The sequence below is a fragment of the Lycorma delicatula genome, chromosome 1 (assembly GCF_047948215.1).
Source record: "Lycorma delicatula isolate Av1 chromosome 1, ASM4794821v1, whole genome shotgun sequence".
Classification (NCBI taxonomy): Eukaryota; Metazoa; Arthropoda; class Insecta; order Hemiptera; family Fulgoridae; genus Lycorma; species Lycorma delicatula.
In genome coordinates, this window is record NC_134455.1 from 399,951,926 (window position 1) to 399,967,593 (window position 15,668).

A 15,668-nucleotide genomic window follows, 5' to 3' on the forward strand; every position below is an offset into this window, starting at 1 on the left:
TTTACGAGAAATTGTAATTTCTTTATAAAAATACGGGCTAATTTTAGCTCATTTAAAATATTTAAATGACTCCATAAAATTTGAAGCATCTAACTTAGAAGCTTGCGGTTTTTACCAAAAGATGTATTTTTTAAAGCTGTTTCTCACAGACATATAATATTTGTATGTAGTTTGTAAGTTTAAAGACAAACTGACATAAACAGTTTTTCTAAGGTGTCCTTAAACTTATGAAAGATACTGTATAATGGAATCATATTTAGAAATGAACAGCTATAATAGTTTGTGAGCGTATGTGTTATTCTGACTTATGTATAAAAGCAGATTTATAGTTTGTGTTTAGTACAATTAGTAGTATTTCTAAAATTGGCTGATAATAACTACACGTCAATATATAGTGGTGATACAGTCTCAAATTTAATAAAAATACATTGATCTTTAATTTAAAAAAAAAATTTAATTTAATAGCATAATGAAAAAAGTAGTAAGGAAACAAGAATTGTTCAAAGTAAAGGGCAAAATATTTTGTATGGAAATGATTCAAGAATAAATTTTAGAGATTTTTTCTACTGCCATAAATAATGTAGTTTTTTTTTCATTTTGATTGTTGTGTTCAACAGTTAAAGTCTAAATTTCTTTACATTCAGCATATTTTTTTGTCACATCATTTAAAATATTTATTTCTAAATGTAGCATTGTGGCATCGCATTGTGTTAAAACTTGGAGGAAAATACCATGTACAGAGCAATGTTGAATATCTATGAGGGGCGATTGGAAAGTTTTAAGACAATTGACACTACTGCTCAATATAAAGGGAGGTAGGTTTGCCCACAGGTATGAAAGGGAAAGCTTGTTTTGTTCTTTAAATATCCCGAAAAAATTTACGATATTTTTGTTCGGTTTAGAGTGGCATTGTGGTTAGTGAATATGTGTTTTTGGTTCTCGCCAGTTTATTGATTTTGATAAACTGAAAGAGTTTGTGCCAAATTTTCTTTGAAATGAGGAAATCTGCTCAGAAATTTGTGAACTCTTAAATTTAGCTTTCGGGAATAAATTCTGAGCCGATCAAGTGTTTTTATTTGTTTCAACAGATCTAAAGATGGCTGCTGATTGGTTGAAGATTACACCCAGTCTGGCCGGTCTTCCTCTTCAAAAACCAACAAAACATTGCAAAAGTCCGCCATTTAGTGCACTCTGATTGTAGACTTAAAATTGGGGGATGGCTGATCACAAATTGAACTGAATTTAAGTTTCTGTGCAGTTCAGTCAAATTTAAGTGATTTGAACATGTGACTAGTGTCCGTAAAATTCTTTCTGAAATTGTCAGGCAGAAACAACACACTTAAAGTAACCCGAGAATCTGGTAGAAACTTACCCAGATTTGTTAAGTAGGATAATTATAGATGATAATTCTTGAGTTTGAGTACGAACCGGAAACAAAGGCACAGTCAACACAGTGGAAGGGTCCAAATTCTTCACAACCAAAAAAAGTTTGACTAAGTTAGTCAAATGTTATGACGATGGTTTTTGCTCGATTCAAGGGTATCATGCGTCACAAATTAGCCCCTAGGGGTCAGAAAGTCAAACAGGAATACTGTAAACTGTCCTTCAGCGTTTCCTCAAAAATGTGTGGAAGAAAAGGTTGACACTCTACTCTAGCAAGACAACAATTGGGTATTCCATCATGACGATGCACTGGCTCATCTTGTATTCTCGTTTGCAGAATTTTTGGTCAAATTCCAAAGCTTCTACAACTCTGTATTCTCTAATTTAGCCCCTGCTGACTTCTACTTATTTACTAAGTTGAAATTTTCACTGAAAGGTCAAATTTAACTCGATTGAAGACATCCAGGTAAACAGAGAGGGTTCTTAACACTCTTAAGAAAGAAATTTCCAAGAATGCTTCCAAAAGTGGAAACACCAAATGAGCTCGGTCAGAAGGGAACTACTTTAAAGGAAATCGATCATAATAATTTTGATTGATTTATTGTATGAAAAATGAGAATAGTAAAAAAAAAAAAAAAATTGTTAGTACCAATTATGTTTACCTACAGTAATGTGCTTTTTCATCCTAACGTGCAGTAAGTGTTTTACAACATATTGATTAATGTTGTGAACTAATTTTTTAAATTTCTACAATAACGAATCAAGAGCAATTACCAGTGTTATGTGGAAAGGATGCACATGTTTGGAACACATTTTGGTTGTTGGCTTCATGTCATTTCTCTTTTTGTTGTTTTATTTCACAGAAACAAACAATTCTGAACTTACCAATAGTGAACAGTCTTGTCTACTGAACTGGATTTTATTTTATTTTTTGTATAAAGTCAATTTTATTAATTAATAAAATGCATGGTGAAGGGAAATATTTCCATTATTTCTATATAAATTACAATTGCATCTTAAATAGGATGAAAATATGACAAAATTAGCTGATCAGAAATACCATAATCTCTGGTGTAAAATAAATTTTTAAATTGAACTTAAATACATAGTATTGCCAAATTATGAGATTGGCTAAGATAATTTTTTGGTTAAGTGGTTTTGCATCATCAGTCTGTAAAAGAACTCATCTCTAGTTTAGTATTAAAAAAGGTGTAAATATTCAATTAACCCTTAACCCCTCCCGCTTTATTTCGCGTGCGAATCGATATTTTGGTAAACATTTGTTTATCTCGCTATTACTGAATTGTTTTTCATCTAAAAAAAAAATCTGAAAAAGTTAGGGTATATTAACAATGCGTTATTAATTTATATTGTTTAACAAAAATTAATTTTTGTTAATATTTGATTATGTTGCGCATGCACAAATATGGTTAAAAAAAAATTACAATTTTTTTTTTAATGATCAGTGACCTTTGTTTTTTTTATATTTATATAAACTATAGACTTTTCTGGTTAATTTGATGTAAAATTTATTTATATCCAATAAAAACTGATTATATAAATAGAAAATAAAAAACACTTCATTTCAGAAAATTGTAAGTCTAAAAAAAATTGAGATTTCGGTAAAGGTAAAGGAGGAGTATACATGCATACGGGTGTGTAATTAAACCAGTATAAAATCTAACTTTGATATATATATATATATATAAAAATATTTTGAATAAAGAACAAGTATGGTTTAAAAAATAATAATTTAAAATTATTGCTTCCTTTAATAAAAGTCACGTTCACTCATTATTCTGTTGAATTTACATTTGCATAGCAATTATATAAAAGATAACCAACCGCTAATGTATATAAGAATCAAATAAACAAAAAAAATACCACAATACTATGACTTAAACAATTACGTCATTGGAAAAAAAGTACTGTATGTTTGATCCAATGTGAAATATCTACACTATACACGGCTGTTATGGTTATTGCATTTTCTCATAATTCAAGGCGTTGTGATTAAATCCATACAAAAATCTTTTTCCTATGTTAAATGGTTTATGAGAAATTTTAATTTGTAAAATTGATTACCAGTGGTTAATATAGTGACCAGCAGGAGACAAGGGGTTAATTAATCATGAATATAAAACCAAAACCGGTTCACATAATTTTTTTAAATATTGACAGCATATCTGACTCACAGGTGTAGGAGAATATTGTTCATCAGTCAGATATTGCTGAAAATTTTATTAAAACCTCTTGTTTGAAAACAAAACATTCTTCCTTTTGCTAATATGAATGTTTTACCTTACCCATTTAAAATTACCACTAAAAAAATTCCTGGTTGGACTATTTTATATATAAAGTTGGATAGAATTTTCGTATTATATTAAATAATCTGTTTATGAAAATGAAAGCAAGCTAGTATTAATAATTTTAAACATGCACCTGGTAATCCATAATTTTAAATTTTATTGTTATAATGAAATGATATTTCCCCACCTGTTTAAAGAACTGTTAGTTAATACAATATTCAATTAATTGTTATTACACAAATAAGAAATGTAATTGAAACATTTTTATCGGTATTAAGTTAAGAAAATTGCAATTTTTTTTCATAAACTCATCTGATCACCTAAACCCCCCCCTGCCCAAAAGAAATACCAGTTAAGATTGCCATCCCCAATTATTCTGAAAGATCAACATTCATGAATAAATCAAATATGAAAATATTAATTAAAGTAGAAAAGATTGTAGAAAAACTATCAAAAGCAGATGTTGGACCGAGTGAAAGTATAGAATAGATACAGAAATGTGGAGGTTAATGAAAGAATATTACTGCATTTGCATACAGCCAGATAAGTTATGTTAATATCAATTAAGTTCAATGGATATTCATATTTTACTCAACTAAGTTAAGATTATCTTTTTTTACAGAATTGTCAGAGAGACCTTGACTATCCCAACCCCATAGGGGAAGACACCCACCTTGAGATCCTTCCGGTCGCCACACCACCTCCCCGTGCCCTGATGGGATTTAACGGGAAGACACTTGAGCAGTTGTACTGTACCAAATGATTATGACATCCTTGGTGATGTAGAAAAAAACCAGTTGCCTCTTTAACCACAAGAACAGTTGGAACAGCCTGCGGTTCCTTTGGCTGAATCCAGCTGATGCAGGAGAAAACGCAAACAACCAGAATTGGAAGAACAGGTACAGTACTCATCTGTTGCATACTTATCTTTCTTTTTTTAATTCCACAATTCCTTTAGTCCTTGCTTGTATATTCACTTACATCAGTACAGTTATAACATTGGAACTGTTGTATTATGGCGTGTATTTTTAAGCTGAGAAACTAGTAGCTGGGCATATACATAAGGATTTTCCAGAGTATGTTTCTGATTGACTGGTAAATAAATAATATAAGACAATTTTATATATATATATATATTGTCACATGGTGCGGTGTTTCCTCACGGCTCAATCTGGATATTCAAAGGTTGTTGACAGTTAATAATGTTTATATAATTATAGTTTATTGATTTAAAATGTTATATTACAACCAGGCAAATTAATAATAACAATGTTGATAAATTCAATAATGGTAATAATAAAACAATTAATGAAAACAAATATTAATACAGTAATTACAACCATAATAACTGTCACGATAATAGTAGTAAATGATTATTACATGACGTGAAACATAACATATCATTCGGAATTTATTCCAGGTATGTAAACAGAAAACAAGTATTCAGACCAATTAACAAAAGAAACGCTAACATTAACCCTTCTTAACCACTAGTCTTACATTAACAAACAATCTTATAAAATTCACTTGCAAATCCCTTTTATTGTCTATCTTAACAGTTTATGAATGAAGTTTATTGCATTATTTATTTTACTTATACATTTAAAGTTTTACTGTAACTCACTGATAGTGCCTTTTTTGGTTACTGAATTACTCGTGGCGTCACCTTATACGTGTCGAACTAGATACTCTCCATGCTGGACTGACGTCTTGCAGACTCACACCTGTATCTCAACTCACTGGATCAAAGTTGTAACTCTTGCTGGATTGGTTCGCAGAACTCTCTGCCGAATTCGCACAACTCACAGCCTCTTCTCACAGAACTGCCCTTGTGGGACCAACTTCGTAATGCCTCACAGACTAGTTTGTGGAACTCCGCCAAACTGAACTTTAGCCGGTCTTACTGGGTTATTTATAGTGTTAGCCTCTTTACCTGTAGGATCGGACCCAAGTCGAAGTGTGAGAAGAGTCAATTGAGGCTTTGTTCCCATAAATTCCAAGCCCTGGTCTCTTTTCACTGTATAAAATGTGTGTGTTGTGTGTTAAGGGGTAGTATAACAAAAGACAGTTGTAAAATGGACTTATTCTTAACAAAAAGGATTCTCCTTTTTGTCCCTTTATGGATTCTTACGTGTCAATTACATTTTTATTGCTTTTTTAATAATTGGTAAGAATCTGTTAACATTCAGGCTCGCTATACCAATCTTGTTACAATATATATATATATTTTTTTTCAAGGTCCGATCGGTCACGAAATTAAAACCACAGTGAAAATAAAAAATTTTGTATTTGTAACAAGTACTTACATAGTTACGCTATTTCTCTACATAGTCGCCACTCCGATTTAGACATTTGTCGCAGCGTGGTACCAACTTTCCAATACCCTCGTCATAGAACAGAGCCGCCTGTGTTTTCAGCCATGTTTCTACGCTGGTCTGTGCCAAAATGCTGTACTCGTAGCCGGCGTTCCATGTGAGCAAAGAGGTGAAAATCAGATGGAGCCAAGTCCGGGCTGTGTGGTGGGTGATCAAACACCGTATTTAACGAACAGAGGAAAAAGAAAAAATGGTCTATCAAAAATTTATTATAATTAAATATATATATATATATATATATATATATGTATATAAAGTTTTAGAAACTTATGCATACAGCTGTTACCCATTCAGGGAGACTTGTTGCAAAACAACACCCGTTTTTACAAATACACATTAAGGAACCTGTCACTAAAGTCTCTAAGTAAGTTATTAACCATGGTCCATTAGCGTAATCTATAACTTTTCAACATGGATTTAATATTTTATTTTTTATTAACATTATTGATGGATTTTGCTACATCTTTCTAGCTGCAAAATAAATAACCATGACTTGTGTCTTTAATCTGCAGAAGCGAAATGACATTTCTTATTTTTTATCAGTTAATACTATAGTACCGAAAGAATGAACATGATGATTATAGATTGCTTACGAGTATTGTGCATGCCCCATGCTTCTAAGGACACCGATTTATTTTCATCAATGAATCAGTGTTGGAATTGCCTGTTAGTTTGTTTTTTAAAAATTATAATTGTAAATTCTTTAGAAATTTTCTTTTAACTTTGATCACATAATATAAACAAAATTTCATAAATATATCAATATTTAATAAGCATTTGTTTGAATTAAGGTGTTTTTAGTATTGCTGTTGAACTGTGATATGTTTTGTTTGCTGTGTTGAATAAATTCCACGAAAATGCTATTAAGAATTCCTAATTATTAAAGTGACTTTTATTTTCTCTTAGCTATGGAATCAAGGGATGACATTTTCCATTTTGTTACTATTCTAATTTAATATCATACTCCCACTCCCATTTATCCCTTAAAAAGTCAATAGAAAATAATTAGTGAATATAAATTAAACATTTCAATTATCTAATTCACACTCTTTGATCTTATCTTTAGCAAGTAAACAGAATGTTATTACAGATAACAGGATATAATTAATAAAACAATTATACATAAATGGCAATATACTTAGATAAAACAATTTCATTGTAAATATATAATATTTTTTCATTACAATAGTATTTTAGTACATCAATCTTTTGAAGCGTGTAATATAAACCTCTTCATCTGATGAGACTACATTTTTCACACACTATGACTGAACTACTTTGGTGTGATTAATACTGTGAATATTTTACATCAGTCTATGGAAGGCTTTTTTAGATAAATTACTATGAAAACGTCATACTATCCTGCAATATAAATAAATGAAAATTATTCATCATAATAAAATCAATGATAATTACAGTTACTGTTTTCTATTCTATCATAATATATAATAATAATAATAATAATGAAATAAAAATAAGTAAAAACAACATATTTACATTCCAAATGTAAGTCTAGAATTGGCAGAAGATGAGACCTTCCTTTTTCCTGTTTAGCCTCTAGTAATTACCTTTTAGATAATATTACAGAGGATGAATGAGGATGATATGTATGAGTGTAAATAACGTGTAGTCTTGTACAGTATCAGTTCGATCACTTCTGAGATGTGTGGTTAATTGAAACCCAACCACCAAAGAACACCGGTATCCACGATCTAGTATTCAAATCAGTGTTAAAATAACTGACTTTACTAGGACTTGAATGCTGGAACTCCCTATTTCTAAATCAGCTGATTTGGGAAGACGTGTTCACCACTAGACCAACCCGGTGGGTTAGAAGATAAGACCTGAAAAATAACACCGATAAACTTAATTTTTGTTTCCTATCATGCGATACATGATGATTTTAATCTGTTTTTTGTGCTGAAAACAAATATGAACTCAGAATCTTTCTATCACCCACCATTTTTGAAAAAATTTTTAATTTTAATTAAAGAATTTTTTCATTTTTCAACATATAGTTAGCATTTTAAGATTTTTTGTTTTTTGTTAGCTCATTTTTTATTGTTTAATCTTGTTAATATAATTTCTAAACTGTAAATAATTGCTTAGGAATTAAAATAAAAAAAAATCAAGCTGAACTGTTAGGATCAAGACTGCAAGATTGGAATTTGCTTCAAAAAAATACAAAAATTTCGGGCTTTCGAAGCCGACAAAAAGAATTTTTTCAGTACGTTATTGATGAAAATAATTTGATTTATTACACAAATATTGAGGAGCTTATGTTGCACTTAGGGCAAGTTCATAAACCTGAGGACTGGTGTCTTTTCATAGATTTGTCGAAGTATAGTTTAAAAGTGGTTTCTACTACACAATGGTAACAAGTATCCTTTCATACTGATCGCTTATGGTATTAACTTGAAAGAGACATACAATCTGATGAAAGACATTCTTGAAAAAATAAATTATACAAAACATAGCTGGAACATATGAGCTGATTTGAAAGTTACAGCTATTTTGTTAGGCGTGCAATTAAGCTATACAAAGTACATGAGTTTTCTTTGCAAATGGGACAGTCAAGCTAAGGATAAACATTATGTCACCAAAGAGTGGAAGAAACGAGACAACTTAACTCCAAATGGGAAAAACATTATTCACCTTAGTTGAACCCAAAAAAAATTTCTACCCCTTTCCATATCAAGCTACGAATAATGAAAAATTTTGTAAAAGCAATGAAGGATAGTCCCGGATTTTTGTACATCAGGCAAAAATTTCCAAATGTAAGTGAAGGAAATCTTATTTCTCATTATAAATTAATACCATAAGCGATTGGTATCGAAGGATATTTGTTACCGTAGTGGAGTAGAACCTCTTAAACTATACTTGGATTAATGTACAAAAAGGTGTGAGTCGTCAGGTTTATGAATGTGTCCTAATTGCAACATAAGCTCATAAATATTTGTGCGTTAAACCAAATTATTTTCATCAATAAAGTACTTAAAAAGTTCTTTTTGTTGGCTTGAAAAGCCCAGAATTCTTGTATTTTTTTGAAGTAAATTGGTCCAACCTTGCAGTCTTGATCCTAACAGTTCAGCTTGATTTTTGATAAATTTAAATCTCTAGCTGAGTCATTTAATTCACCTTGTGATATAAGATGTGTTTATCGCGAAAGATAGTTCAAAATCAAAATCATTATTGTCTTCTTCAGTTCTGCCTGATTCTTCATCACTGCTTTCGAAACATACATTCTCAGGTGGCTCAGGAACTGGAATAATTTCACTGTGAGGTGCAGGCCTGATTACAGATTGCAATGAAGGATATTTTACAGTACATTTAGATTTTTTAGAAATTCCAGACACACTTGTTAAACAAAATTCCAGACAAACAATCGGTTACATGACCTTTGGTTCACGCCAAACCATAGGTACACCAAATGGCAAAGCCTTCCATGTATCTTTCAGCCCCATCCTCTTAAATATACAGAACAATTAGTGTATATTATATGAGGAGCCCACGTCTTATCCAGATCATGTTTGTCAGTGTAATTAATTTAATATGTAAATTGTACTTCTTCTGACTTTTAATAATTAAATATAAACAATTATAAACGTAAAAGGGAACTATTGTTACTTTTTTTTAATAATTTGTTACCAAAATTAATAACCTTTTGTTCTGAGGGAAGTAATTATTATTCACAGACATCTGACTATCTACCTTAGTTTGTTTAGTTATTAATTAGTATGAAATGAGTGTCAGAGCGTACTCATGAGTTCAGTTAGGCAAAGAGGATTTTCTTGTTAAGAATGTCAGTCCCCTTTGCGACTGGTTTTTGGTTAGGTATACATTTTACTATCGTAACTATGGTGCAAGAAAGAAATAATGTTAATCAATCCAAAAATGTGTTTTTTCTCAATATTTCATGACCCAGAAACCCCCCCAAAAAAACAAAAAAGAAGTGTGGGTAATATAATACACATGTGTTGGCATTTTTGTTGCTTTAATAAGTTTGGACTAGATAAATTGTTTTTGATGAAATTTTATTCAGACTCTTATGTACGTGCCAATTTGTTGGTAAAATTTTGGGGTCAGTCTCTCTAGGTGGGTGGGGGTTTATTTGGGGATCAGTTTTCTCAAAATTTTGCCAACGTAACCCCACTTTATATTAAGCTCAGTGCACGCTTATCTTACCATTTTTTTTTTGTTAAATTTGCCCAAAATTTCCTCTTCCCAAAAAGCAATGTTTTTATTTACTACATATTTTTTAAGCAAATTCTTTTTATTGTCTTCCTAGGCGTAGCAGTAGTAGTTCAAGTGAAACAAAAATATTTTAAGTATCGGAAAGTAGTTCAAAGTTTAAAATTTTTTGAATTTTTCAAAACTACGGTATGTTTCAACTTTTTTAATAATATTACAATAAAATTTCATATTAATTCACTCAATAACCAAAAATTAAATCTGAAGTAATTTTTTATTGGTTGTACATTTTTAGGGGAATTTTTTTACATTAACATTAAAAGTAGAGAAATCAAAAAAACATTCTTGGAAGGTGATTTTGGAGGTGGGGAGCAGAAAAAAGCTTTTGTTTTATATAAACTTGTAATAATAGTTTAACAATAAAACTTCATCATAAATTTCCCCACCTTAAAAAAATTCTCAGTTAAATTTATTCATATATAATTTTTGTACTATGTAAGAATAAATAACCAACGCCAGGAAAGTATAACTTTGTCGCTTTTTTATTATTAATAGTAACATTCTAACATCTGGGGCTTTATTTTTTAGAGATATTAGTTTTTTTGTCTTCAGTCATTTGACTGGTTTGATGCAGCTCTCCAAGATTCCCTATCTAGTGCTAGTCGTTTCATTTCAGTATACCCTCTACATCCTACATCCCTAACAATTTGTTTTACATGTTCCAAACGTGGCCTGCCTACACAATTTTTTCCTTCCAATATTAAAGCGACTATTCCAGGATGCCTTAGTATGTGGCCTATAAGTCTGTCTCTTCTTTTAACTATATTTTTCCAAATGCTTCTTTCTTCATCTATTTGCACTGCGCAGTAATTCTACAGGTATTCCGTCTATTCCAGGAGCCTTTCTGCCAATTAAATCTTTTAATGCTCTCTTAAATTCAGATCTCAGTATTGTTTCTCTCATTTCATCCTCCTCAACTTCCTCTTCTTCCTCTATAACACCATTTTCTAATTCATTTCCTCCGTATAACTCTTCAATATATTCCACCCATCTATCGACTTTCTTTATCTTTCGTATTATATATTGGTGTACCATCTTTGTTTAACACATTATTAGATTTTAATTTATGTACCCCAAAATTTTCCTTAACTTTCCTGTATGCTCCGTCTATTTTACCAATGTTCATTTCTCTTTCCACTTCTAAACACTTTTCTTTAATCCACTCTTCTTTCGCCAGTTTGCACTTCCTGTTTATAGCATTTCTTAATTGCCGATAGTTCCTTTTACTTTCTTCACACTAGCATTCTTATATTTTCTACGTTCATCCATCAGCTGCAATATATCATCTGAAACCCAAGGTTTTCTACCAGTTCAGAAAAGGTGTCAGATGAATCGGTGGAATTTAGAGAAGCTTGAGGAAGAGGAGGTAAAGAAGATTTTTGAGGAGGACATCGCAAGAGGTCCGAGTAAAAAAGATAAGGTAGAAAATGTAGAAGAAGAATGGGAGAATGTTAAAAAGGAAATTCTTAAATCAGCAGTAGTGAACTTAGGCGGAATAAAGATATTAGTAAAATAATATTTTGAATGTTCATAAATAATGTTAATGTTCCATTTTGTAGATTTTTTGGCACACTAATGTATGTATATAATCTGTACATCATATTTATAAATAGCCCCTTATTTTAGGTAGGTTTCATAAGAAAGCTACCTATTGTAATAGGTACCATGATTCAAATTCTGGAAAATTTAGACATATCTTCATGTTTCACATCCTCCAGACCCCAAGACCGCTGCCAGCTCAAAACTTAAAATATATATTTCACTTTCTTGTAGATATGATAACTGCCATAATTTAGCGCCAATCACTTTCAAATTATTTCTTAAAAATAACTCATTAATGGCCAAAATCAGAGCTTGGGGTTTTTTTTTTTTTTAAAAGTATCGCTATAACTTTCTTATGAAATAAAATATCAAATTCCTTAAAAAGCATCAGCAGCTTTTTTTGTTACATACTGTAGATGTTCCTTGAACCGAAAATTCGTAGCAAGGATAACACCCAGGTACCTTTGAGCAGTAACGTTCCAAATGGGGAGACAGCCATCCGGGCACGGATTCGTCGGGAAGCAGCCAATCGGCCTTTAAGCAACATCATTGTGGTTTCTTCTGGACTGAAAATCATCTTATATTGGAAACTCTACAACCGGAGTGTCTCACAAGGATAAGCAGCTCGGAACAATACCTCGTTACGCGAATCCCTTCAATCAGTAGCAGCGCGTCTTCAGCATAAGCGACGACACGGTAACCTCAAAAGCAACATGCAATCGAATTCTATGATCCAAAGAAGGGGACTCAGAACAATGCTCTCAGGGGATCTTTTAGTTAAGGTTTTGCGAACCTCTGAGCCGCCATCATGCAGGGAAACGGTCCGATGGCTGAAATAACTTGAGAGCACTTCTAATACATTTTGAGTACACTGACGCTTCTGCATCTGAAACAGGGCAGATGGCCACCATAAATTCTTAAATACCCCGGATATGTCCAGAAAAATCCCTAATACGTATTTGCATGAACTAGACGAAACTACATCAATTACTTTTTGTATGGCTTTCTCAGTGGCCTTTCCCGGTCGGAAACCATACTGGTTGTCTGTCAGCCAATGATCAGTGACCAATCTTAACATTAATGCGGAAATATGTAGGGCCTACTCAAAAACCTTGCCAATCGCAAGCAAGAGCGTTAGTGGAAGGTATGAAGAACTAACAGCAGGATCTTTATCGCCAACTTTGAACAACAGTACCAAGCCTCCACGCTTCCAACACGCTGGAAAGTGGCCGGCATGGAACGTATTAAGCGCTCGGAAGAGGAGCTTAACTGTGATATAATCATATCCGAGGGCCTTTTGCCGTGCCATACTTTCTTCTTTCTTTTTCCTGTTTAGCCTCCGGTAACTACCGTTTAGATAATACTTCAGAGGATGATATGTATGAGTGTGAATGAAGTGTAGTCTTGTACATTCTCAGTTCGACCATACCTGAGATGTGTGGTTAATTGAAACCCAACCACCAAAGAACACCGGTACCCACGATCTAGTATTCAAGTCCGTGTAAAAATACTAGGCTTTACTAGGACTTGAACGCTGGAACTCTCGACTTACAAATCTTTCCGTGCCATACTGATGATCACCTGACGCACCTCCACCTCAGTGATCTCAGAAATTGTAAGTAGGTCTCGAAAATCGCGAAACTTTCTGCCTGACACGTCGGTGGTATGAACCTCACCCATCACAGTGTTATCTGGGAGCAAATCATTCAGCGGGTCGACAAAGCTGACAAGAACCTATGAAACCTATGAAACTTCCCCCTCCTTCTGCGGTAATCCGCAGTTATGGCCGCATGCCGATCGGGATCACCCTCTCGTTGCGTAGCCCTTCTGAGTCGATTCAAAGACTGCTTCATTGCTATCAGATTCCGAGACCCACCAACCAGATGTACGTTCCCGGCCAGTGCCTCTAGGAAGGGCGGCGCCACCATGCCTCTAGGAAGGGCGGCGCCAAGTGAAATTTTCTGCCAGGACATCTAATGGCAGACCGTCAAGGTCTCGAGAAAAATTCTCCAGTCTGGACTCCAACAAAGAGGAGAATTTCGGCCAGTCCGCCTTCCTATGCAAGAAGCGCTCCGATAAATAGCAAAGTGTCCAACATGCCCTTCGCGCAGCTCATCCGCTATTTCAAAAAGTATCAACCGGTGATCGCTAGAACAGCCGTAGGCCACAGTTAATCGATTTCTGAAAAGGACAGCCCTACCAATGGTGATGTCAATATTTGTACCTGAAAAGGCCCTTCGACTGTCAACCGTACCGACGTAAGAGGCCAACTGGTCTGCAATATTAAAGACCTAAAAATTATGCTGCGCGGTGAAACTATCAATTAAGTCACCGCCATGATCAGTGATCCCACTGTGCCGGATAAGCGAGTTCGCATTAACATCGGCACCAATAAGGATTGGATCATTAGCCACAATACGAAGGATCCTATTCGTTCTCGCTAGATGTTACTCACTGGGATACCTGTGTTGGAAATATGAACTAACAACTGTAAGGTTCTGTTTGCGAATGTTAAATCTGACCACAACATGATGCGCGTCAGAAACCTGCCGTATAAAGGCACTATCATGTGACTTTCTGAACAGAATAGTAGATATACAGGTATGTCCTACACAAAACATTTTGCAGCTGTGAAAACCTGGCAGATCACCCCTAATTACATATGGGTGCTGCAGAAGGATGACATCGAGGCTCTGTCTCGCTACAATTTCATTTAACTCAACCTGGACTACATAAGCGTCTAACCATCTAAGGAATAGATGTTCGAATAGATGTTAAGTTACGAACCTAACCATCTAAGGAATTAAAGTACAGCTCAGCGGCCCTTATGTAACAACCACACCTTTTACTAACAACTGGGTGATCATGATTCTTGTTCATCCTCTTACCGTTAGCACAGGCCGGAGGCCTTGGACCTATGTGAACAATCGTTTCGTTTGTGGCCCTCCTCGCCACAATGGGCACACACCTAGGCAAACTTACAAAATTTAGCCCTGTGACCATATCTGCGGCACTTGAAATATCTTTGGACATCCACGTACTCTTTTACTTGGCAGCCCCCGAAATCGATAAACAGTCTGCCTGTGGGCGTAGATTTTTGAAAGAGACCAGAAATTATCTCAAAGACTTCGTGATATTTCTGGTATCATGCATACTCGTTTTAAAAACCAGGCAGCTTGCCGGAAGGCGGCTTCATCCAAATCAGTGTTCTATTCTGTCCACAGCAATTGCCTCTTTAATTGCCTAAATGGTCTCTGTATTGTCCGCTACCACTACTAATCCCTTGTTGGTCTCTGATGTTTCTGATTTTAAGACCCTTCCTTAACCCCGAAGGCCAACCTGGAAGTCTTTTTTCAACTGATTGCTGGACACAGTCGAGCCCTTTGTTCTACTGACAAACGCTACCTCAGGTCTCTTGAAGTGGCTGGTTTCGCGTCTGCCCATAACAAACTCAGCATACCTACGCGGCTGCATCGGGGCCGGGGCCGATTTCTAAACTGCAGCTACTCCCTTAGGCTTTGCGGTAAGATTTTCAAAACCCTCCACGAGAGCTGTGAAAGTCGCTCGGAAGAATTCTAGACGAGGCAATAATCTCTCAGAAGCTGCATTTGTACTCTTGGGATTTGCTAGATAGGAAAACAAACCATCAAGTTCAACCAAAACATCATGGGCTAGTGGGACAGAGCAGCCAGACTTGCCCCCGGCTTCCAAAATCTCTTCAATGAGTGGATTCAAACCCTCCCCGATGGTCACCGTTATATCCACTTCCGAACCATTATTCTTAGAACCAGTATTTGAGAAGGTCGAA

General features: G+C 34.1%; 1 protein-coding gene across 2 annotated transcripts in view; it reads left to right on the forward strand.

Moving 5' to 3' along the window:
• The first annotated feature begins 4,328 nt into the window (after nt 1–4,328).
• The window catches only part of LOC142317410 (T-complex protein 1 subunit alpha-like), a 74,854-nt gene continuing 63,514 nt past the window's right edge, over nt 4,329–15,668 (forward strand). The window contains exon 1 of one of the 2 annotated variants that reach the window (XM_075353962.1): nt 4,329–4,591. In XM_075353962.1, the coding sequence (XP_075210077.1) occupies nt 4,552–4,591 (40 nt within the window). In that variant the 5' untranslated portion in view covers nt 4,329–4,551. The remainder of the gene's footprint in view (nt 4,592–15,668) is intronic. The other variant, XM_075353963.1, reaches the window with a different exon arrangement.